The sequence below is a fragment of the Procambarus clarkii genome, chromosome 27 (assembly GCF_040958095.1).
Source record: "Procambarus clarkii isolate CNS0578487 chromosome 27, FALCON_Pclarkii_2.0, whole genome shotgun sequence".
Classification (NCBI taxonomy): Eukaryota; Metazoa; Arthropoda; class Malacostraca; order Decapoda; family Cambaridae; genus Procambarus; species Procambarus clarkii.
Window position 1 is genome coordinate 28,941,206 of NC_091176.1, and position 26,229 is coordinate 28,967,434.

A 26,229-nucleotide genomic window follows, 5' to 3' on the forward strand; every position below is an offset into this window, starting at 1 on the left:
TTCGCGGATGACGCAAAGTTGATGAGAAGAGTTGTGACTGATGAGGATTGTTGGATCCTCCAAGAGGACCTGGACAGATTGCAGAGATGGTCAGAGAAATGGTTACACGAGTAAATGTAAATTTATGGAAATGGGATCAGATGATAGGAGACCAAAGGGACAGTACACAATGAAGGGGAACTGCCTACCTGTGACGATTCAAGAGAGAGACCTCGGAGTGGACGTAACACCTAATCTAACTCCCGAGGCACATTATAAATAGGATAACGACAGCAGTGTACTCTACACTTTCAAAAGTTAGAACATCATTCAGAAACCTAAGTGAGGAGGCTTTTAGGGTGCTTTACACTGCCTACGTGAGACCAGTCTTAGAGTATGCCGCGCCATCATGGAGGTCCCACCTGAATAAACATATAAGGAAACTGGAAAAGGTTCAGAAGTTTGCGACGAGGCTTGTCCCAGAGTTACTAGGGATGAGATATGAAGAGCGCCTGAAGAAACTAAACCTTACGACACTAGAAAAAAGTATGGGGGGGGGGGGAATATGATAGGAACGTATAAAATACTCAGGGGAATTGACACACACACACACACACACACACACACACACACACACACACACACACACACACACACACACACACACACACAGCCTTCAACAATTGAATCATCTTTACATGTCACGACCGTTCTCGTTACTGTATCCATAACCGCTACCCTTCACGTCCATCCCTACCCTTCTCTACCTTCACCACCTTCCCTACCCTTCACCTCCATCCCGACCCTTCACCTTCCCTACCCATTACCTCCCCTACCCTGCACTAGAATTAATATCCAGATAACCACTCACCTGAGCTTGCGTGAAGAGTATCCGCCTCTTCCTCCGCTGAGAGAGTGGGAACTGCATGGCCTTGTTGTCCCCCATACTGCAGGTGGAGAGTGACGTCATGTTCCCCATGTTCATGTTCACGTTCGAGCCCCCCATCAGGCGAGAGACTGCCGGAACAAACACATCACACAACATTAGGAAAGTGACGATTACACTTGGATCATTACAAGCAGCTGTGTCATTCAGCTGTTTTATATTTGTTTGTGTAGGAACACCTGTTCCCCATGTTTATGTGGGAACACCTGTTCCCCATGTTTATGTGGGAACAGCTGTTCCCCATGTTTGTGTAGGTACAGGTGTTCCCCATGTTTATATAGGTACAGGTGTTCCCCATGTTTATATAGGTACAGGTGTTCCCCATGTTTATGACCACGGTGGAGCTCCTCAGTAGAAGAGACTCTGGAGTCAACGCCACAAGAGGCTGGCTGAGGCATCTGCAACATGGGCAGTGTGGCGCTGCAAGTGCTGATACATGAACGAGTTTAAAAGGAATACTGCATTAACGGAGGACAAATACTGGCACGGTGTAGGAGCCGTCCATCGTTCTCGCCCCCGACAAATGCAACAAGGAGCCAAAGGCCACAGCAGCAGCAGCAGCAGCAGAGGCTACATATACAGCAGTGTTAGCTGAGGACAAACACCCACACGCTGGAGCCGCCCGTCAAGCGGCCAGACAACCCTAGAACTGCGGCGGTGTCAATGGTAAGGCGTTCAACACGACGGTGTCGTCAACGAGGGCTCCTGCGGCACCTCTTGTGGCCGAGGAACGACTGCTAACGAAGGGACAGGGACCACACACGTAAGGAAGACAAATAATTTACAACAGTAACGATGCCTGTACGTACGGGAGGAGGGAGGAAGTAGAGAGAGAGACCCCTCAAGCGATGGGTAGGGAAGTATCTCTGTTTACTGCTGTTACTTGACCACTGAGCTGGGAGCGACACACCCATTTAAGAACACACACTGTTAATGCTGGTCAGCTGCCTGCCTCGTCGCACCAGGCTATATTGTTTGTTTTTTCAGGAGTATAGGAAACATTGGAGGACGAGGAGGAGGACGAGGAGGAGGAGACGAAAAGTGAGGAAGTGGAGGAGAATTTAAGATTAGTTTCGTGCATATATTATACCAGCATTCCCATCCTGTGAGGTGGTAGTGGACCCCCGTAGAGGCAGGTAGACACAGGTAACAGCAAGAGCAACACGAGGTACCATTGCTCGCCAAGGTAATTAAGAGATCAATATCCAACCAAGGTGAGGAGCTCCACGCCGACCGTCTCCACCTCCCACTGCTACCTCCCTTGGTCGTCACTACCACCATTACCACCCTTTGTCACTACCACAACTACCACTACCACCACCTCTACTTGTTTAAGTCTTAAACAAATATGTGATGAAAATCTTACTGAGCATTGAACATTATGATAAATACCGCGAGGAGACATTTATATATGGAACTAACAGAACAAGACTCTGGCACTGTGATGTTATAGTGGCCAGAATACGCCTGGGAGATAGACGTATCTGGCACCTCTCTCAAAACTCCAATGTCGAATACACCCATGTGTCAACTTTGTGAAAGTGTCGAATACGCCATGTGTCAACTTTGTGAAAGTGTCGAATACGCCCATGTGTCAACTTTGTGAAAGACAACAAAACAAAACTATTATTGGAAAACGCCAAGCCATTACGATTGTATAGCACTTGGAAGGGGTCAGGATAAGAATTAGAGATGGAACGGGGGGAAGAAATGGTGCCCAACCACTTTGACGGTCGGGGGATTGAACATCGACCTGCATGAAGCGAGACCGTCGCTCTACCGTCCAGCCCATTTGTGAAAGAGAAAACGTGCACTCCCTTGAACATTATATTGTAGAATGTACCATATTGACTGATATTCGTCCTCCATCCCTCCCTGGGTTGAGGTATGCTGAACTCTGTAAGTGTAATCTGATTACTGGAACACCTGATGTATTGGACTTGTACCCAAGATTGACTATGTAATGCATCAGTTATACATTCTATGTGATGTAACTATTACCTGAGCTTGCGAAAGCATCTAAAACACTTTCAGTGGTTGTATAAGTGCTTAATAATACACTTGTTTCCTAAGCAGCTATGTTACCCTGTCAATCTAGGAGAGACAAATGTATATGTGAATATATATATATATATATATATATATATATATATATATATATATATATATATATATATATATATATATATATATATATATATGCTGGTTAGCTTTGTAAATGTGTGGCCACGTCTGTGGTAGAAAATAATAATAATAATAATTATAATAATAATAATAATAATAATAATAATACTAATAATGAGGTTTGACTAGAACTCCATGCCACCTGTCAATGGTGGGGGTCGCCCCCCCTCCCACCTGTCAGTAACTGGGGGGCGCCATATTGCACCCCGGTAATGACGCCGTCGACTGGAATAAAAATTAACTATTCAGCCACTTGATGTTTTCCCCATACATGGCTCTCCCCACCTATGTATGAGCCCTCACCCATATATACCACCGTATCCTCACCCATGTATACCACCGTATCCTCACCCATATATACCACCGTATCCTCACCCATGTATACCACCGTATCCTCACCCATGTATACCACCGTATCCTCACCCATGTATACCACCGTATCCTCACCCATGTATACCACCGTATCCTCACCCATGTATACCACCGTATCCTCACCCATGTATACCACCGTATCCTCACCCATGTATACCACCGTATCCTCACCCATATATACCACCGTATCCTCACCCATGTATACCACCGTATCCTCACCCATATATACCACCGTATCCTCACCCATGTATACCACCGTATCCTCACCCATGTATACCACCGTATCCTCACCCATGTATACCACCGTGTCCTCACCCATGTATACCACCGTATCCTCACCCATGTATACCACCGTATCCTCACCCATGTATACCACCGTATCCTCACCCATGTATACCACCGTATCCTCACCCATGTATACCACCGTATCCTCACCCATGTATACCACCGTGTCCTCACCCATGTATACCACCGTATCCTCACCCATGTATACCACCGTATCCTCACCCATGTATACCACCGTATCCTCACCCATGTATACCACCGTATCCTCACCCATGTATACCACCGTATCCTCACCCATGTATACCACCGTATCCTCACCCATGTATACCACCGTATCCTCACCCATGTATACCACCGTATCCTCACCCATGTATACCACCGTATCCTCACCCATGTATACCACCGTATCCTCACCCATGTATACCACCGTATCCTCACCCATGTATACCACCGTATCCTCACCCATGTATACCACCGTATCCTCACCCATGTATACCACCGTATCCTCACCCATGTATACCACCGTATCCTCACCCATGTATACCACCGTATCCTCACCCATGTATACCACCGTATCCTCACCCATGTATACCACCGTATCCTCACCCATGTATACCACCGTATCCTCACCCATGTATACCACCGTATCCTCACCCATGTATACCACCGTATCCTCACCCATGTATACCACCGTATCCTCACCCATGTATACCACCGTATCCTCACCCATGTATACCACCGTATCCTCACCCATGTATACCACCGTATCCTCACCCATGTATACCACCGTATCCTCACCCATGTATACCACCGTATCCTCACCCATGTATACCACCGTATCCTCACCCATGTATACCACCGTATTCTCACCCATGAATCACATATCCTCAGCCATGTATGCTCCCATATCCTCACCCATGAATACTCGCACTTCAGAATCCATATTATCGCGTATGCATACACACATTCTGAAGTATGTATGAATGTATAGCCTTATATCCTGACGTATATGTGCTCTTATTTTCTGACGTTTGAGTACACGTATATCCTGATGTATGTATGATCTTATATCCTGGTGCATATATACTAGGATGTCCTGTTGTATATCTACTCGCATATTATGACGTATGAATGTCCACATAATCAGATGTATGTATACTCTTATGTCCTGATGTATATATACTCGCATATGCTGATATGTGTACTCACCTAGTTGTGCTTGCGAGGGTTGAGCTCTGGCTCTTTGGTCCCGCCTCTCAACTGTCAATCAACTGGTGTACAGGTTCCTGAGCCTACTGGGCTCTATCGTATCTACATTTGAAACTGTGTATGGAGTCAGCCTCCACCACATCACTGCCTAATGCATTCCACCTGTTAACTACTCTGACACTGAAAAAAGTTCTTTCTATCGTCTCGTCTCTGTAGCTCATTTAGGCACTCAGTTTTCACCTGTGTCCCCTTGTTCGCGTACCACCCGTGTTAAACAGTTTATCTACCCTGTTAATGCTTCTAAGAATTTTATAGGTAGTGATCATGTCTCCCCTAACTCTTCTGTCTTCCAGTGTCGTGAGGTTTAGTGCCAATAATCTTTCCTCATAGCTCGTTCCTCTCAGCTCGGGGACTAGCCTGGTGGCATTCATCTGAACCTTTTTTAAGTTTGTTTTGTGTTTCTGTCTACTCCCATATCCTGGCTTATGTTTTTATTGTCAGCCACATATGTACGTATGTGGCTGACTTCACGTATGTAAATTCGAAAGTATACATACCCACGTATGTATAACTTCTTACCCCAATGTAAATTCCCATGTTATGTGTTCATGGGTACCCCTCACTTATGTATGCTCTTACCTTTACATATGAACACGAGTATATTCTAGTGCATGTATACACATTTGTGCACATTTATTTGTATACATATATTTCCTCATGTATTCATACACCTAAATGAACTTCCTTCAAAGTAATTGGTAAGTTAATTCATACCATATCTGTAGATATGTATCAATATCTACATATCTACATTAGTTCGCGGCTACACGAACCAGCAGTGAGAGAGAGAGAGAGAGAGAGAGAGAGAGAGAGAGAGAGAGAGAGAGAGAGAGAGAGAGAGAGAGAGAGAGAGAGAGAGAGAGGTAGGGGGGAGGGGGAGGGGTAGGAGAGAAAACAGAGTAGCAACATTCTCTTTTAATAACGTGAGGGACGCTGGAATCGCTTTAAGAGTCGGTCAACTCCCCGTTATTTATCTGTCGCCATCTCAATCTCTCTCTCTCCCCTCCCCTCCCCTCCCCTCTCTCATTGTCCTCTCCTTCCCCTTCGATCACTCCCTTCCCTCTCTCCCCCCCCCCCTCTTCTCACTTAACTCCCCTCATCCAACTGGTTGTGTTGCTATCAGATCTGTAGGTCTGTAAACCATGGCTTTCGTTTCTCCACCCTGCTCTTAACCCTTCTTCTCATATATCTTCCCTCTTCCCCTCCCTAAATCTACCTTCACCCTCCCCAAATTTATCTTCATCCTACCTATACCTACCTTCACTCTCATCCAGTCGACTTTCCCTACTCTACAATCCCTCTTACTCCCCTCTCCCTACCCATTCCTCTGCCCTCCCCGCTTCTCCCATGTGCCATCTCCCCGCTCCTACCTTTCCTCTGGGGGAGGGTCTGGGGAAAGTGAGGGGAGATTGCTTGGAGGAATGGAGGGGGGCGGGGGGGGGGGGGGTTCTGGAGAAATGAGAGATAGGTAAGATGGAATTATTCGGGGTTGGGGGGATGGAATGGGTGGAGGAGTTTAGGGCAAACAGCGATGGAAAAGGAGCTTGGAACAGTGGAAGTGGAGGGAAAAGGAAAAGTAGATGGGAAAAAGAGGGAGAGATGGTGGAAGAGGAGGAGGAGGAAAGAAATTTGCAGGGTTTTCTTTCACCTCATGCCTTTGTTCACCTAGTAGGAAATAGATACCTGGAAGTTAGACTATTTCGGGGGGCTGCAGGGATATACTGTTTCTGATATTCGTGAATGATCTTCCAGAAGATATAGACTCATTCCCCTCAATGTTTGCTGATATGGAGGATTAAGACAGAGGAGGACAGCAGCAGGCTACAAGATGACATGGGCAGACTGAACGAATGGTCCAACAAATGGCTACTAGAGTTTGATTCGAGCAAGTGTAAAGTGATGAAGATAGGTGCAGGGAGCAGGAGGCCAAACACAAGGTACCAGCTGGGAGACGAAATCCTTCAGAAGTCAGAAAGAGAGAAAGATCTGGGGGTTGATATTACACCAGACCTGTCCCATGAAGTCCACATCAAAAGGATAACATCAGCGGCGCATGCAAGGCTGGCGAAAATAAGAACTGCCTTAGAAACTTGTGTAAGGAATCATTTAGAACCTTGTATGCCTCGTATGTCAGACCAAAACAGAAGTATGCGACTCCAGTCTGGAGTCCACATCTTGTCAAACACAAAACGAAGTTAGAAAAGGTTGAGAGGTATACCACCAGGCTAATCCCCGATACCTGGTTGATACCTGGTTGATGGGGTTCTGGGAGTTCTTCTACTCCCTAAGCCCGGCCCGAGGCCAGGCTTGACTTGTGAGAGTTTGGTCCACCAGGCTGTTGCTTGGAGCGGCCCGCAGGCCCACATACCCATCACAGCCCGGCTGATCCGGCACTCCTTGGAAGAATAAATCTTGTTTCCTCTTGAAGATGTCCACAGTTGTTCCGGCAATATTTCTTATGCTCGCTGGGAGGACGTTGAACAACCGTGGACCTCTGATGTTTATACAGTGTTCTCTGATTGTGCCTATGGCACCACTGCTCTTCACTAGTTCTATTCTGCATTTTCTTCCATATCGTTCACTCTAGTACGTTGTTATTTTACTGTGTAGATTTAGTACTTTGCCCTCCAGTATCTTCCACCGAGCTGAGAGGAATGAGGTATGAGGGAAGATTACTGGAACTGAACCTCACGACACTGGAAGACAGAAGAGTCAGGGCAGAGATACATTTTGAGGCATTGCAAACGGATTTGGACACACTCCAGAAGTGATCTGAAAAAGGGATGCTAGATGTCGTTGTTGTTGTTTCAAATCCAGCTACTTGGTACTCAAGTTTCCATGTAGCACGGGCTACGGTAAGCCCGTAATTGAGCTCAGTTATTTACGATAACCTTGTTACAGTGATATTTGGGTCGGCTGCTAGAGTTTAACCCAACCAAGTGCAAAGTTATGATGATTGGAGCAGGAGTGCGAAGGCCAATGCAACAGTATTGGAAGAGAAGAAAATAAAATCTTCAAATCAGAAGAGGAGAAAGAGCCACTTCAAAAACAGCCGCGACAGCACTGGGCATAATAGTCCACAATATGCCTATGTCAGTGGCGTCACTGACAACATGCCAGCAGCACTGACAGCATGCCAGCAGCACTGACAACATGCCAGCAGCACTGACAGCATGCCAGCAGCACTGACAGCATGCCAGCAGCACTGACAGCATGCCAGCAGCACTGACAGCATGCCAGCAGCACTGACAGCATGCCAGCAGCACTGACAGCATGCCAGCAGCACTGACAGCATGCCAGCAGCACTGACAGCATGCCAGCAGCACTGACAACATGCCAGCAGCACTGACAGCATTCCAGCAGCACTGACAGCATGCCAGCAGCACTGACAGCACAGGTGGTAGTGGACTGGTAGTGATTATTACACAGGAGCGCCCTCCGCTCCTATTACCGCCCCACCTGCCTCCTTAATTGCTAAAATTGTTATTTTTCGCCCTAGTCAAAAAAGGCGATGGATAAGAGGGAAGGGGAGGGGGTGATGGGAGAGGGGGGAGGAGATGGGGTGATTGCAGAATGGGGTGAATGATAGGAGGGGGGGAGGGGTGATTGGAAAGGGGAGATGGGTAGGGGAGGGGTGATTGGAAAAGGGAATTGGGAAGGGTGATGGGAGAGACGAAGAGAGGGAGGGGGGATGTGGGAGTTAAGATGGAAGAGAAGTTGACGTGACAGCAACTGTGGCTCCCAAAGTCTACGTGATGACTCCAGCGACACGTCTCCCCCCCCCCCCACAACGTCTCCCCCCCACAACGTCTCCCCCCACAACGTCTCCCCCCCCACAACGTCTCCCCCCTCCCCCACAACGTCTCCCCCCCCACAACGTCTCCCCCCCCCCCCCCACAACGTCTCCACCAGATGACACAGCGAAAGAGTGCAAGAATCTGCCGGAGCTCACAGACATAAAGCCCCTGAGCCAAGCTGAAGACCTCACAACGCCTGGGAAGCCAAGAGGGGACATGTTCACTACATGCCTACTCTCTGGAGGTATCGACAAGGTGGACAGACGTGGGACAGGAGTGAGGGGACACAAGCCGAAGGTGAGTGAATAAGTATAAGAAAAGATTTGTATCTAATAAGGTCGCCGTTTGATTTCCCGCTGACCCAAGTGAAAAGATTTCCCCATTTTGCACCCGCAAGATAACGTAGGCTTTTAAGGGTTGATAGATGTTAATCTTCTTGTTTGATAAACTGTTCACTTGAGACAGTTAAGCAAGTCCCAGCTGTGTCTGGGTACAAGTGACAGGATGAACAACCCAGCGGGTTTTCTTCCTATTGGGGAGTGTTGTACATGCTGCTATGGCGGTGTGTCCACTCACAGGATGAGTGACGCTGCCCAATACTGTCACTATGGCGGTGTGTCCACTCACAGGATGAGTGACGCTGCCCATTACTGTCACTATGGCGGTGTGTCCACTCACAAGATGAGTGGCGCTGCCCAATACTGTCACTATGGCGGTGTGTCCACTCACAGGATGAGTGGCGCTGCCCAATACTGTCACTATGGCGGTGTGTCCACTCACAGGATGAGTGGCGCTGCCCAATACTGTCACTATGGCGGTGTGTCCACTCACAGGATGAGTGGCGCTGCCCAATACTGTCACTATGGCGTTGTGTCCACTCACAGGATGAGTGGCGCTGCCCAATACTGTCACTATGGCGGTGTGTCCACTCACAGGATGAGTGGCGCTGCCCAATACTGTCACTATGGCGGTGTGTCCACTCACAGAATGAGTGGCGCTGCCCAATACTGTCACTATGGCTGTGTGTCCACTCACAGAATGAGTGGCGCTGCCCAATAAACTCGCCCCTCGGGGCAAAATTTAAATTTAAATTTTAAGTGGTTGGCTGCCATTTCTTCACCCCGTCCTCATATCCCGGCTCCTTGTCCTCATATCCCGCCTCCTTGTCCTCACATCCCGGCTCCTTGTCCTCATATCCCGCCTCCTTGTCCTCATATCCCGGCTCCTTGTCCTCATATCCCGGCTCCTTGTCCTCATATCCCGCCTCCTTGTCCTCATATCCCGGCTCCTTGTCCTCACATCCCGGCTCCTTGTCCTCACATCCCGGCTCCTTGTCCTCATATCCCAGCTGCTTGTCTGGCTGTGTTATAGCCACGGTCCCCACTCCACGGTCCCCACTCCACGGTCCCCACTCCACGGTCCCCACTCCACGGTCCCCACTCCACGGTCCCCACTCCACGGTCCCCACTCCACGGTCCCCACTCCACGGTCCCCACTCCACGGTCCCCACTCCACGGTCCCCACTCCACGGTCCCCACTCCACGGTCCCCACTCCACGGTCCCCACTCCACGGTCCCCACTCCACGGTCCAGCGAGATCCCGATTTCAAGCGAAACACCAAAAGGTTACACAGGCCCCAATCCCCTATATACACAAAATTATTACCTATATACACAAAATTATCGTCTATATACATAAACGTATTAAATGTATACACATAATTATCACCTATATAAACATAATTATCACCTATATACATGAAATCAACACCAATGCATAAAAAACTATTCACACACACACACACACACACACACACACACACACACACACACACACACACACACACACACACACACACACACACACACACACACACACAAGGGACCTGGTAGCCTGGTGGATAGCGCGCAGGACTCGTAATTCTGTGGCGCGGGTTCGATTCCCGCACCAGGTAGAAACAAATGGGCAAAGTTTCTTTCACCCTGAATGCCCCAGTTACCTAGCAGTAAATAGGTACCTGGGAGTTAGTCAGCTGTCACGGGCTGCTTCCTGGTGTGTGTGTGTGTGTGTGATGTGAAAAAAAGTAGTAGTAGTAGTTAGTAAACAGTTGATTGACAGTTGAGAGGCGGGCCGAAAGAGCAAAGCTCAACCCCCGCAAACACAACTAGGTGAATACACATAGAGATGTGGTATCACTTCTCCTCCCACGCTGGAGAACGCTTTACACTTATGTAAGTGCGTCGAGGGCGTGAGTGTATCGTAAAGTGTAGTAGAGAGTAGAGTGTTGGAGAGAGAGGGAGAGAACGAGGACGGGGTGGAGAGGGGTGGGGGGAGTTGAGGTGTAGGAGGGTGTGTGGTCGAGGGGCAGGGGGGGGGAGGGAGAGTGGGCGGAGGAAGGTTATTTTAACATCTTGGAAGTGACGACAGTGCTTGGCTGTCAACCCACACTCCTTCACACACCTGCCTTACTACACACACACACACAGTTGTGTGTGTGTCTTGTTGTTGTTGAGAGGTTGAGAGGCGGGCCGAAAGAGCAGAGCTCAACCTCCCACAAGCACAACTAGGTGATTACACACAACAATCAAACATGATAGAGAGTGCTGGGCAGACAACATTTTCCTGGATTGCCAGAAAGCTTTTGACACAGTTCCTCAAAGGATACCACAGGCCTCCAAAGGATACCTGATCAACCAGGCTGTGACTCATACGTCAGGCTGCGAGCAGCCGCGTCTAACAGCCTGGTTGATCAGTCCAGCAACCAGGAGGCCTGGTCGACGACCGGGCCGCGGGGACACTAAGCCCCGGAAGCACCTCAAGGTAGCCTCAAGGTAGCCTCACAAGCGACCCCTGTGTAAACTCGAAAAACAGGCTGATGTTTCGGGAAAAGTGGTAACGCATGCTCTTTGCCTTCTGTCTTTCAGGAAGAAGCGAAAGAGTCATATAGTAAGGGACAGAATAGAGAGAAGTAACGAGTGGAGTACCTAAAGGGTCAGTACTAAGGCCTATCCTGTTCCTTATATATACATAGACTCTAACAGTGGAAGTAAGCTCATTCTTATCCATGTTTGCTGACGATGCTTAAGTAATGAAGCGAGAACTGAGGAGGCCTGCAATATATTACAAGATGATCTAATATAGACAATCTCCAGATATGTTCTAAAAGGCTACTAGACTTCAGGCCAGACAAATGCAAGGTTATGAGGACAGGAGTTGGAGCAAGAAGGTCTGAAATACGGTACAGGATGTAGAGAAGGCAACTTCGAATTTCTGACAAAAGTAAAAGATTAGGAGTGTACATTATTAGAAATCTAATACGCTGGCCAGGTGGGGAACCACATCTAATACGCTGGCCAGGTGGGGAACAACATCTAATACGCTGGCCAGGTGCGGATCTCTGAAAGCGCTGGCTACGAGATTTTCAATTTATTTCTTTATTATGCACCCCATACCCATCCCGTGGGCGGTGGTGTAAAGGATTACAGAGGCACATAATCGGTTCAGGAACTGAACTCTCTAGTTCGTTTAGCAAAGCAAATAACTATCTTTTAACGCTAGTTACAAAATTATTAATGTTATATATACTTGTACACATACTCATGCATACATCTACATATACATACGTATACATACACATACATATTTAATCACCCACACAAATACACATATCAATAATCTTTTTTGTCACAATTGATTCAACAAGAGGCTCACAAGTCACTATACAAGGCACTTTACATCTATGGTGAGTCACACAGTTACTAGTCTTGCTACACACCCACCCAACTGGGCGGCAGCTTTACAGTCATGTGCTCCACACCCACCCAACTGGGCGGCAGCTTTACAGTCATGTGCATGCATTACCTACAGTAAGCAAATTTTGGATACTTCGCTAAGATTTCGGGCAACACATCATTATGAATGAAGTACTTACACATTTCTTGGACACTATTGATGGTGTTATCTCTAAGTTCCGCGATTTTTTCACATTCCATTATATAATGACGCAAAGTATGCGAATAGTTCTGCTGACAGAGTTTACATTTAGTCAAATCTACATCAGCAGATGTTACAAATTCCCAGAGGTACTTGTAGCCGAGCCTAAGCCTAGCAGTGGTGACATCTAGAAGTGTGCTAACCTTATTGGATGACCCATAGACGTGCGATACTACCTGCATAATAGAATGATAATAGATGGAGTAACTGGTGTGAATTTCACTTTGTCTCAAGTCTCCGAAATTTAGTTGATGTTCCCGGAATATTACTGCCCCCCAGGCTGCTCAAAGGCAGTCCAAGTTGGTAATCAATTCCCTCTTTACGAGCAAAAGTCTTGGCCAACTCATCAGTTCTATCATCCATTCGGAAACCAATATGGGAAGGAATCCACAGGAGACAAACTCTGACTCCATCATTGATTATTTCATTATATCTGTGTCTAGCTTCAGAGATAAGCAAGTCACAATTATGCCTTGGGGAGCTGAGGGTAGTCAAGGATGACAAGGAATCACTTACAATTAGTGTCAAGTTTGGATTCATATACGCGCTCGAGTGCAAGGATTATGGCAACCAATTCTGTTTGAAGAGTGGAGGCCCAGTTACTTAGACGCGCTCCACACTCATGGGAGAAGGAATCATCTCTCCCTGTCACAACAACTGCACTACCAGCTGCACCATAGGACTGGTGCAAGGATCCATCAGTGTAAATAATCTGGGAAAGGGAACGCTCTCTCTGACTAAAGCATCAATTTGGCTTAAGGCATTGTACTTTGCTTCTCGTCGAAGCAAGGCTTGTTCTTTAATCAGCTTCTTGGGTGGGAAAGGGGGAACAGTAATTTGGAAAGGAGTGATCTCCCATGGGGCAGGAAAGTGTTGTTGTTGTCTCTCTTGGTAGGGGTGATGAAAGTTATACATTCTGAGCACAGTGGCAGTTTCTGTAATCCATTTGGAGGGATGCTGACCTTCAAGGAAGAAGGCTACGAGAGATAGAATTAATGTGCTCGCGCGCGCTCTCTCTCTCTCTCCCTCTCTCCCTCTCTCTCTCTCTCTCTCTCTCTCTCTCTCTCTCTCTCTCTCTCTCTCTCTCTCTCTCTCTCTCTCTCTCTCTCTCTCTCTCTCTCTCTCTCTCTCTCTCTCTCTCTCTCATCTCCTCTCCCCTCTCCCTCCCTCCACAACAGCCTTGCTCCCTCTGCTAGACACTGTTGACACTCGCTCAGACCAAAATTCCCTTTAATCAATTGCAATATGACTCGCTTTGAAATGGGATATTACAGTTAGATGGGGCGTTGTCGCAAGGTAGGTTGGGAGAGAGAGAGAGAGAGAGAGAGAGAGAGAGAGAGAGAGAGAGAGAGAGAGAGAGAGAGAGAGAGAGAGAGACGAAGCATAAATAATTTGACCGTTTCCTGTCACCTCATGCTCCTGTTTTCCAAGAGGTAAATAGGTACCTTGGAGTTTGACAGCTTATGTGGGTTCTGTTTGCTGCATCCTGGGTGTAACAAATTAAATGGATTTTGGGTGTAACATCTTAAATGGCTTTTAGTTATAAATTAACATAAAGAGTGTAGCACGACAGAAGGGAAGTACGGCTCAGAGATCCCGTCTCCTGACAATACAAACTCACACTTTCAGTGTGTGAAATTGCAGGTCAGGTTAGGGGGAGCACATGCTAATGACCTCACAACCCGCTTATATGATAACTGTAGGTCACCTGGGCCGGCGTGCTGTGCTCCCTCCATCACTGGCCGGTCCACTCCATTTGTTAACAACTCTGACACTGGAAAAGTTATTTCTAAGGTCTCTGTTGTGGCTCATTTGGGTACTCAGTTTCACCTGTCTCCTTGTGCGTGTACCGCTTGTGTTAAATAATGTCTTTATCTACCCTATCAATCCCTCTGAGTATCATTTATGTGGGGATCATGTCTCCCTAACTCTTCTGTCTTCCAGCAACGAGATGCTTAGTTCCTGTAGTTTCTCCTCGTTGCTCATATCCCTCAGCTTGGGTCTGATGACATACCTTTGAACCTTCTCCGATTTAGTCTTGAGCTTGACTTGATACAGACTCCATGCAGGAGCTGCATACTCCAGGATTGGTCTGACATGTGGTATATAAGGCTATAAATGATTCCTTACACAAGTTTCTTAAGGCAGATCTAATGTTGGCCAATTTGGCATATGCCGCTGATAATATCCTCGTGATTTTAGCATGGGACAGGTCTAGATCTTTTTCTCTGATTCATGAAGGATTTCATCTCCCAAATGTTACCTTATATCTGGCCTCCTACTTCTATGTGTGTATGCTTATCTAGTTGTGCTTGCGTGGGTTGAGCTTTGCTCTTTCGGCCCGCCTCTCAACTGTCAATCAACTGTTTACTAACTACTTTTTTTTCCTCTCTCTCCACACCACACACACACACACACACACCAGAAAGCAGCCCGTGACAGCTGACTAACTCCCAGATACCTATTTACTGCTAGGTAACATGGGCATTCAGGGTGAAAGAAACTTTCACCCCTGTGCCCATTTGTTTCTGCTTGGTGCAGGAATCGAACCCGCGCCACAGAATTACGAGTCCTGCGCGCTATCCACGAAGCTACCAGGCCCCCTGTGTGTGTGTGTGTGTGTGTGTGTGTGTGTGTGTGTGTGTGTGTGTGTGTGTGTGTGTGTGTGTGTGTGTGTGTGTGTGTGTGTGTGTGTGTTGTATCCACTGTGTCACCTTCTGTTACCCACTAAGCATTCACCTGAACGATCACAGAAGCACGTTCCAGTGCTCGCTGGAACGCCCACTTGAAGGCCCTCCGGAACCCACTAAAGCATATAATCGCAGCACCGCTGCAGCCCGGGTCCAGCCAAGCCCCACGCTGGAACCTTTACTATAAAACCTGGGAACACGACACCTTCCTTGTCTCGCACCCCAATAATGACACTCCTCTTGAGCCTCCTGACGAAGGGAGAGGTACGAACAAGGACAGCGTTCTCATACACCCGTCGGAGGAGCCGCCACGCTGGCCGGAGTGGACCGATCACGGGTCAATATCACCCGGATAACACGCCTGGCCCGGGGAACATTAGAAATATGGCAGGTCTGGTCATACCCGTCCCGACGGCTGCCAGATATTAAATATAGTTTTAGTTGTGCTTTGGATATTTATTTATGGAAGAGCACCGGGAAGTGAGAATTGTGAGGGGTTGTGGGAGGGTGTAAGGGGGTGGGCGGAGGATGAAGAGGGTTGACAGGGGGTGTTGGGAGGGGGGAGGGGGGGGGAGGGTGTAGGGGTTGAGAGAAAGAATAGAGGGGGTTGGGGTGGGCTCACCTGGTCACGTCACAGATATTCACTGATGATTAATTAAGCATCAGCTGGTCGTCCGCTCAACCGGTTACCGCCCTGCCAGGATTACTGTCCCTAAGCTGCTGGGGAGGACCGGCAGGGTGTAGGGTGTTGGTGAGGGTGTAGGTGAGGGTGTAGGTGAGGGTGTAGGTGAGGGTGTAGGGTGTTGGCGAGGGTGTAGGTGAGGGTGTAGGGTGTAGGGGAGGGTGTAGGTGAGGGTGTAGGGTGTTGATGAGGGTGTAGGGTGTTGGTGAGGTGTAGGTGAGGGTGTAGGGTGTTGGTGAGGGTGTTGGTGAGGGTGTAGGGTGTTGGTGAGGGTGTAGGGTGTTGGTGAGGTGTAGGTGAGGGTGTAGGGTGTTGGTGAGGGTGTTGGTGAAGGTGTTGGTGAGGGTGTAGGGTGTTGGTTAGGGTGTAGGGTGTTGGTGAGGGTGTTGGTGAGGTGTTGGTGAGGGTGTTGGTGAGGGTATAGGGTGTTGGTGAGGATGTTGGGTGTTGGTGAGGGTGTAGGGTGTTGGTGAGGCTGTAGGGTGTTGGTGAGGGTGTTGGTGAGGCTGTAGGGTGTTGGTGAGGGTGTAGGGTGTAAGGGTGCCCCAGAGGGTGTAGGGTGAGACCAACTGTGCTGGCTGGTGTTGTCAACATTGGTTGGACTGGTGTAGAGGCGCCCCAGCCCACTCAGCTCCGTCACCCCCGCGTCCCTCGCTGTGGCTCACGTCTGCCTCCAACACCTCACCTCTTGTGCTTCACATTTGTTATCTTCTGTTATGATGTTGGTGATAACAGTGTTACTTGTGATAACAGTGTTACTGGTGATAACAGTGTTACTGGTGATAACAGTGTTACTGGTGATAACAGTGTTACTTGTGATAACAGTGTTACTGGTGATAACAGTGTTATCTCATTCTAACTCATTCTTCACATTCTAAAGTACTCGCTCCAGCGGCCCCTCTTGCACCGCCAGCTCTCTCCTTCTTGTTTAGCTGTAGTGTTTCCATGTCCTGAGGCCTGGAGGCCTTTGAGTGCGTGAGACGGGTGTGTGTGTGTGTGTGTGTGTGTGTGTGTGTGTGTGTGTGTGTGTGTGTGTGTGTGTGTGTGTGTGTGTGTGTGTGTGTGTGTGTGTGTGTGAGTGTGTCTTGTGCCAGGAAAGTATGAGTGAGAGGTGTGAGTGGGACATAGTGAGGAGAGTGAGAGGTGAGTAACCCGGTCCGTCCCTAGCAAACACTGTGTAATGGGACGTCCGGGTGCACGAGGTGTGGAGGGCTGACGGGGCGATGGGTCCCTGAGGGGCGAGGTCCTCCCGTGCATTTAACACCACAGAGCGGAGCTTACCACCGAAGAGGCATCATTAATTGCGTTTTCAACCCTGCTCACTAGTTCCGGGTCCTCATTGTGACGTTTCAGTGAACGTTAACCTTGTGTTATGCTTATAAGGTAAAGCCTCATAGTTGTTGTGTACTATGACATACTAAGTTTTAAAGTTTTTTAATTTATTGCGTAGAACGACACACATAGTTATATTTTTTGTTTGTTTTAGAGCACAAGTTCACACTAAATCCACCAGCACTTGTACGTCAGTGATAACAGTATTCTGGAAGAAACGTTCCATCTAGCCATCGGTGGGCAGTATGACTATCCCTTGAAATCTCTGGATTTCCCCAGCCTTCCAAACTCAGGATAGTTTGATAACAAAAAGGAAAACAAAAACGTTTGTTATCCTTCAGTTATGAGACCCAAAGACTGATTAAGTTTCTCTTCTAAATCAAATTACAAATCCAAGATGATTCAAGATATACAGATTAAATCAACATGTACACAATACCCAACGGTAAAGTTCAATATTACAATTTCAAGATCAATTTGCATATTTTAAGCAAATATTCCTAATCTAAGCTAAACATTATATCCCGCCCCTTAGAAGTGTACATTTAAATTTCAAGACAAATATTCCAGCTCCAATATAAATTTTCCAGTTTCAGATAAGATGTTCTGGTTCCAGAGGGAATATTCAAGTCAATAAAGACATATTGGAAACGTGTTATACATATTACAGTGTAAAATACAGTCAAAGGTATATTAATATAGGAGAGCATCAAGGAATATCAGTATGAAAGATTAGGGAACATCAGTATAAAAGATTAGGGAATATCAGTATAAAAGATTAGGGAATATCAGTATAAAAGATTAGGGAATATCAGTATAAAAGTTTAGGGAATATCAGTATAAAAGTTTAGGGAATATCAGTATAAAAGATTAGGGAATATCAGTATAAAAGATTAGGGAATATCAGTATAAAAGATTAGGGAACATCGGTATAGAATAGTATCATGGAAGTACAATAAAGAATATCAAGAGGGAGTGTACATTATAAAGAAGTAGCAGGAGGGAGTGAACAGTGTGAGGGAGTATCAGGAGGGAGTGTGAGGGAGGTGACTACTGGGCGGAGTCAACATTTACTCTCTCGCCTTATACATATTTATGAGATATATGTTAATGATGTATGTTATTGTCCGTCCCTATCCCTCCTCCCGCCTTTCTTCCTCTCTCTCTCTCTCTGTCTCTCACTCTGTATCTTCTGCCTTCCTCCCTCCCTCCCTCACTTTCTCTCTCTCATGTCTTTAATATAAAGTTTCCCTACCACCTTACCAATCTACTCCTTCATAAACTTACTCCCTAAACTGCCTACCTACGACCCAACATACTACCTACCTACCTACCTACCTTAACTTACCTCCCTACCCAAACCTACTTACATAAACCTTAACCTTAACATATTGAAGATATTCGATACACTCAAACAAGAGAAAGTATTTAGGATGGCAGCCGCTTGAGTAAGGTGGAATAATGGCATAAACCCATAAGTAAACTCCAGGCAACACAAGCCACAGGGTCAGAGCCTCTGTGTTTACAATGCCGTCCACCGGTGGAATACATTGCTCTCTGGTCTCGCCCCAGCAAAATTCAGTGATGAACTTTAAGCATATGAAGCGGCTGGACTGGTGAACTTGCATATGAACTTTAAGAAGCGCGCGTGTGTGTGTGTGTGTGTGTGTGTGTGTGTGTGTGTGTGTGTGTGTGTGTGTGTGTGTGTGTGTGTGTGTGTGTGTGTACTCACCTATATGTACTCACCTATATGTGCTTGCAGGATCGAGCATTGACTCTTGGATCCCGCCTTTCTAGCTATCGGTTGTTTACAGCAATGACTCCTGTCCCATTTCCCTATCATACCTAGTTTTAAAAGTATGAATAGTATTTGCTTCCACAACCTGTTCCCCAAGTGCATTCCATTTTTCTACTACTCTCACGCTAAAAGAAAACTTCCTAACATCTCTGTGACTCATCTGAGTTTCCAGTTTCCACCCATGTCCCCTCGTTCTGTTATTATTACGTGTGAACATTTCATCTATTTCCACTTTGTCAATTCCCCTGAGTATTTTATATGTCCCTATCATATCTCCTCTCTCCCTTCTTTTCTCTAGTGTCGTAAGGTTCAGTTCCTTCAGCCGCTCTTCATATCCCATCCCTCGTAGCTCTGGGACAAGCCTCGTCGCAAACCTCTGAACCTTCTCCAGTTTCTTTATGTGTTTCTTCAGGTGGGGGCTCCATGATGGCGCGGCATACTCTAAGACGGGTCTCACGTAGGCAGTGTAAAGCGCCCTAAAAGCTTCCTCATTTAGGTTTCTGAATGAAGTTCTAATTTTCGCCAGTGTAGAGTACGCTGCTGTCGTTATCCTATTTATATGTGCCTCAGGAGTTAGATTAGGTGTCACATCCACTCCCAGGTCTCTTTCTCGAATCGTTACAGGTAGGCTGTTCCCCTTCATTGTGTACTGTCCCTTTGGTCTCCTGTCACCTGATCCCATTTCCATAACTTTACATTTACTGGTGTTAAACTCCAGTAGCCATTTCCCTGACCATCTCTGCAGCCTGTTTAAGTCCTCTTGGAGGATCCTACAATCCTCGTCTGTCACAACTCTTCTCATTAATTTTGCGTCATCTGCAAACATTGACATGTATGATTCCACTCCTGTAAACATATCATTTACGTAAATTAGAAAGAGGATTGGTCCCAGCACCGATCCTTGAGGTACTCCACTTGTTACTGTTCGCCAGTCCGACTTTTCGCCCCTTACCATTACCCTCTGGCTCCTTCCTGTTAGGTAGTTCTTCACCCATACTAGGGCCTTTCCGCTTACTCCTGCCTGCCTCTCAAGTTTGTATAGCAGTCTCATGTGCGGTACCGTATCAAAGGCCTTTTGGCAGTCAAGAAATATGCAGTCTGCCCAGCCTTCTCTGTCCTGCCTTATCCTTGTTACTTTATCATAGAATTCTAAAAGGTTTGTTAGGCATGATTTCCCTGTCCAGAACCCATGTTGGTGCTTGTTTACAAACCCAATGCTCTCCAGGTGCTCAACAAGTCTTAGCCTAATTATTCTTTCAAGTATTTTGCAGGGGATGCTTGTCAGTGATACAGGTCTATAGTTAAGTGCCTCCTCCCTATCACCCTTTTTGAAAATCGGTACGACATTTGCCTCCTTCCAGCAACTGGGCAATTCTCCCGACATAAGTGACTCATTAAAGATCATTGCCAGTGTGTGTGTGTGTGTGTGTGCGTGTGTGTGTGTGTGTTACGGTAGCACTTGAGATTTGATTATTTATAACGTATGAGGTTGGTTACTGCGTTGTGTGACGGTAGATGAGGTAGTTGTGGTTCTACTGGTAGTAACAGTGTACTTCCGTAACGAGAGTTCATAATTCCTTGTTTATAAATTTCCAAGTCGTGGATCTTTGTAATCTGTCTATCGTATTTACTCTCTCGTTAAGCCCATAGGTGTATCCCTTGTACTCCTGTGTTAAGCCATTTGTTGACTTCTTGAGAAACTTAAATTAAGAAAGTATTCGCAACACGGCTATACAAAGGCCCACTCATGTTTGGGGAACTGGCTTCCATTCCTTTACAACATTTTTGAAACAGTTAACAGTTTAAAGACCTGCGTCGCTGTGTACCTTGACTTTACCAAAGCTTTTGATACTGGTCCTCACGGAAGACTTGATGAGAATGGTAGACTCGTGGTCTACCATTCTAATAGGTCTACCCTCCTATAGGTAGGTCTACCCTCTACCTACCATGTGGTCGAGGGAGCTGTCTTAAGCATTAAGAATAAGGACACGCCAATGTCAAAGGAATAAGTATAAATGGAGTTTAGTCAGACTGGGTAACCGGGGTTCTGTCACATATATAAGCGATTTAGGTACAGGAATAAGTCAACCTGTCCTACTACGAAGAACGTCGCTTTTCGCTCGTATGTGTTACATAAGGCCAAATATTGTCGTACCAGAAAATGGAAGCGGCTGGCGAAAGTGCCCTGTTTTCTGTTTTGGGTCCTCTGGTAGGTTAGGAGAGGACACTTTAAATTGAGTTTTCTTAACGTTGGGAACCTTAGGAGGACGGGCTGAATGAACAGCAATATTTATAAATTTGCGGACGATACAAAAATCGGGCGAGAAATAAATTCAAAAGACAAAATTGCTTGAAGGTGATCGGGATAGGGTTCTGAAATAGACGTAAAGGTGGCAGGTGCACTTTACTACTGACAAATGTAGGGTTGTGAGGCTAGATAATGATATAAATTTTTTGCTATTATTTTGCCTCGAGTGGTGAGTTTACTCACAGCGCCACTTTTCCTGTGAGTGGACACACCGCCATAACAGCATGTTCAACACTCCCCAATAGGAAGAAACCCCGCTGGGTTGTTCCATCTTATTCTGTCACGTGTACCCAGACACAGGTGGGACTCGCTTAACTGTCTCAAGTGAACAGCTTCTCAAACAAGAAGTGCTCGAGTTACCATACAGTGACACACAGGTAGTTACTAGAGTTGCTTGAGTGTTCAAACGGCGAAGTCTGAACGTGAAAGAAATCTGGGAATCATGATTAGTTAGGATCCAAAGCCAAAAAATATAAATGCATAAATTTTCAGAAAAATCCGGAATTTATTCTAGAAGTAGATTTTATTTCTACTTCTATTTATTGCGATGGCAATAAAACTACTTTTGTTATTTTTCAGCTTTATCTTGATCTTGTTATCTCCATGTAGTAGATAGGCTACATGGAGGCTAACCATCCACATCCTCCATATGGATGATGGTATTCAGTTTTGGTCGCCATGCTGTAGAATCGACATAAATGTCTTGAAGTAATTTAGGGAAGGATGACAAAGCTACTCACAGGAATTAGAAACCTTTAACATGAATAGATATTAAACAAAACTGAATTTACATTCTCTAGAAATGAATAAAAGGTTATAACAAAGAAGATATTGATAAGGTGTTTAAAATGTCAACACAAAATAAAACGCGAAACAATGGATATAAATTGGATAAGTTCAGATTTAGGAAAGACCTGGGTAAATATTGGTCTGGAAATACGGGCCCTAATATAAAGAACAAATAAATGGGTAACATTATAATGAATGTGAGATCACACTATTGTTTCAAGCGTAGGTTAAACATATATATGAATGAGTTTCAGGGGATATAACTAGGAGTTGCGTCGAGTGGACCCATAGGCCTTCTGTAGTTGTGTTAATTCTTATGTTGTTATGGTTTTATCACTTGTACTCCTGTGTAACGTCCATGGGCCTTTGTGTACTCCTGTGTACAACCTACGGCTCTATCCTTCTAACTGTATGACAACCATCTACCTTCATCCTTATCTATCTACTTAATTGCATATTTATCTACCCATGAATGCATTTTACTTATCTAACTTCCTACCTACATTAGTGCTGAACTAAACTGATCACCAGTCCCATCAATCTCCCCTTCCTTTTTCTCCTCTTCCTTTCATTTGCTAGCTTCCTCTCCCTCCCCTCCTCTTCCCATCCCTCCCTCCTCTCCCCTCGCCCTTCCTCCCTTCAGACCTCGGAGCTGGAGCTCACTCGAGGAGGACCAACTTTTTCACTAAAGTTTATGAACTAACTTTCTGAGTTAAGTCTTAATTAGAATATTTTTCCACACTCTCTCTCACTGCTATTTTTTCTCACTTCCCCGAGGGAAGAGGCAGCTCGGACTCTCTCTCTCTTGTGTATATTTCCAGTAATTCAGCTCAGCTCCTCCTCTGTTATGGTTTTTGATGACATAATTTTCGTTTTTCTTTAATATTTACCTAATAGCACATGCCTAGCAAAGTTCACAGGGCCGAGTCTCACCTCCTGGGCTCCTGCTTTCCAACTGACGGTCGTATAATGCAATGACTCCCAACCGCATTATGATAGCCACTTGTGGTTATCATGGCTTGACACTGGTGAGGTGTTTCCTCACATCCCTGCGGCTCTGCTCAGTCTAAACATGTTGGCTCTAATTCATCGATGTCCTTGGATGTTTTCTACGTCTGAATCATGTTCCTTCTTTTAATCATTTCTTTGAGTATCATTAAAGTTAGTTAGTCTTCAGTTTGTAACCCGTAGCCCTGATTCCTCAACTCAAGGACCAACCAGTCTCATCACCCTCCACCACTGCTCCCTCCACCACCACGCCACCACTAACACCCTCCGCCACTGCTCCCTCCATCACGCCACCACTAACACCAAAATCAGAAACAAAGATTTGTCTAAGATTTTACATCCGTAAAATCGTTTACAAATGGTTACAATTTTGGCTGGACTAAACAGGGGTACAACAATGTAGAGGAAACTTGCACGTTTCATACATCAGTGTAAGAATCACCAGCACCAAGTCTGAACTATGATCAAGAGGAGCATCGTGATGGCCATTACGTGTTCAGAGAGGAGCTATTCTCCCTTTGGTCGGTATACACATGTAAACTCCAGGATGGCATCAGCGACCCCCTAGCCCCAGGACACTTGTCACCTGCCAGTGTTGTGGTGTGTGTGTCACGCACCTCTCACACCCCAGGACGCAGCAGCAGCTGGTGGTGTGGTATATAACGTGACCGCCTGCTGTGATAGCTGTGTTACTTGGAACCACCGCTACTTGAGCAAGTAGCCCGTGCTACTTGCTCACAATAGCCCGTGCTACTTGGACCTTTTCAGAGTAGCTGAATCTATAACAACAACAACAACATGTTGTGTGCCGGGAGAGGAAGAGAGGAGATGTCACCACTGGAGGAGTGCCACACAGACGACTGGAACAGTGTCCTGCCGTGCACGGGTACAAAATAAAATAATGAGATTGAATAACGCTGAAGAAGCTCTTGAACACATTGTACATAATCTTACTGAAGCCAACATACGAGTCATAAACGCTCATCCACCGCTTACGGAAGACTGAAATGAATAGATCTCAGTAGGCTGGCCTACTGAGGCCTACTAAGGCCTACTAAGGCCTACTAAGGCTTACTGAGGCCTACTAAGGCTTACTGAGGCCTACTAAGGCTTACTGAGGCCTACTAAGGCCTACTAAGGCCTACTAAGGCTTACTGAGGCCTACTAAGGCCTACTAAGGCCTACTAAGGCTTACTGAGGCCTACTAAGGCCTACTAAGGCCTACTAAGGCCTACTAAGGCCTACTAAGGCTTACTGAGGCCTACTAAAGCCTACTACTGGCCCGCGCAAAAATATCCCCGGAGAAAAATAGCGCCAGGAAGATTATTCTGTACTTACCTAACTTGGATTCGGTAAGAGTGACTGTGAAGGGAAGTGTGATGTTCAGACTTCTCGCCTTGTTGCATCTATTACGTTATAATTGAACTTTCCTAACATAAACTAATATTTTATTATTGATCTGTTTCAACATGAATTCTTTCACACACACACACACACACACACACACACACACACACACACACACACACACACACACACACACACACACACACACACACACACACACACACACACGGGGAAATATAAGGTCTTGTAGGCAATAAAATATAAGGTGGCTTGTGTAAGTCGACTCCATCCACAACTTTAAAGTCAGATTCGACAAAGAACTCGAACGTGAGAATAGTTACATTATAACTCAACAGGCTCAACAAGGCTAGTCAAGCGGGGCATAAAGGGCTAGACTTTACTACTTCGTAGTGACTGATAGGTAAGTACCGAAACCTCTACAGCTGCCACAAGAACAACAACAACAACCGCCACCGCCCCCACCACCAGCGCCCCCACCACCCCCACCACCAGCGCCCCCCACCACCAGCGCCCCCACCACCCCCACCACCAGCGCCCCCCACCACCAGCGCCCCCACCACCCCCACCACCAGCGCCCCCCACCACCAGCGCCCCCACCACCAGCGCCCCCACCACCAGCGCCCCCCACCACCAGCGCCCCCCACCACCAGCGCCCCCACCAGCAGCGCCCCCACCAGCAGCGCCCCCACCAGCAGCGCCTCCACCAGCAGCGCCCCTACCACCAGCGCCCCCACCAGCAGCGCCTCCACCAGCAGCGCCCCCACCACCAGCGCCCCCACCACCAGCGCCCCCACCAGAAGCGCGTGTGCTGGCCCTCCACCTCTTGCGTGTGAGGGTGGTGACATTATCTGCGTCTAATTACCCGTAATCCCCCACACCAAACAAGTGCCACATGAGGCCGCACTGTCAACTCACCCGCCATTACCGGCCACCGACGCCATGATTAACTAAAGTTTCCGTAGCATTTCTTTCATCAGTTCCAGGCGACGGAGGGCGGCAGGGGGTTGAGGGGAGAGGGAGGGCCAGGGGTTGAGGGGAGAGGGAGTTAGAGGGAGAGGCAGGGGGTTGAGGGGAGAGGGAGGGGCAGGGGGTTGAGGGGAGAGGGAGTTAGAGGGAGGGGCAGGGGGTTGAGGGGAGAGGGAGGGGCAGGGGGTTGAGGGGAGAGGGAGGGGCAGGGGGTTGAGGGGAGAGGGAGAGGCAGGGGTTGAGGGGAGAGGGAGTTAGAGGGAGAGGCAGGGGGTTAAGGGGAGAGGGAGGGGCAGGGGGTTGAGGGGAGAGGGAGTTAGAGGGAGGGGCAGGGGGTTGAGGGGAGAGGGAGTTAGAGGGAGAGGCAGGGGTTTAAGGGGAGAGGAAGTAGCAGACAAGGGGTTGAAGGGAGAGGGAGGGAGAGGAAATGGAAAGGGTGTAAGCGAGAGAGATGCTCTCGCCA

At 47.1% G+C, this 26,229-nt stretch overlaps 1 protein-coding gene across 1 annotated transcript in view; it reads right to left on the minus strand.

The window, feature by feature from the left end:
- The window catches only part of LOC123748593 (homeobox protein Nkx-2.1), an 87,164-nt gene that overhangs the window by 38,546 nt on the left and 22,389 nt on the right, over nt 1–26,229 (minus strand). Inside the window, exon 2 of the mRNA XM_069332518.1 lies at nt 851–996. Coding sequence (XP_069188619.1) covers nt 851–996 — 146 coding nt within the window. The remainder of the gene's footprint in view (nt 1–850; nt 997–26,229) is intronic.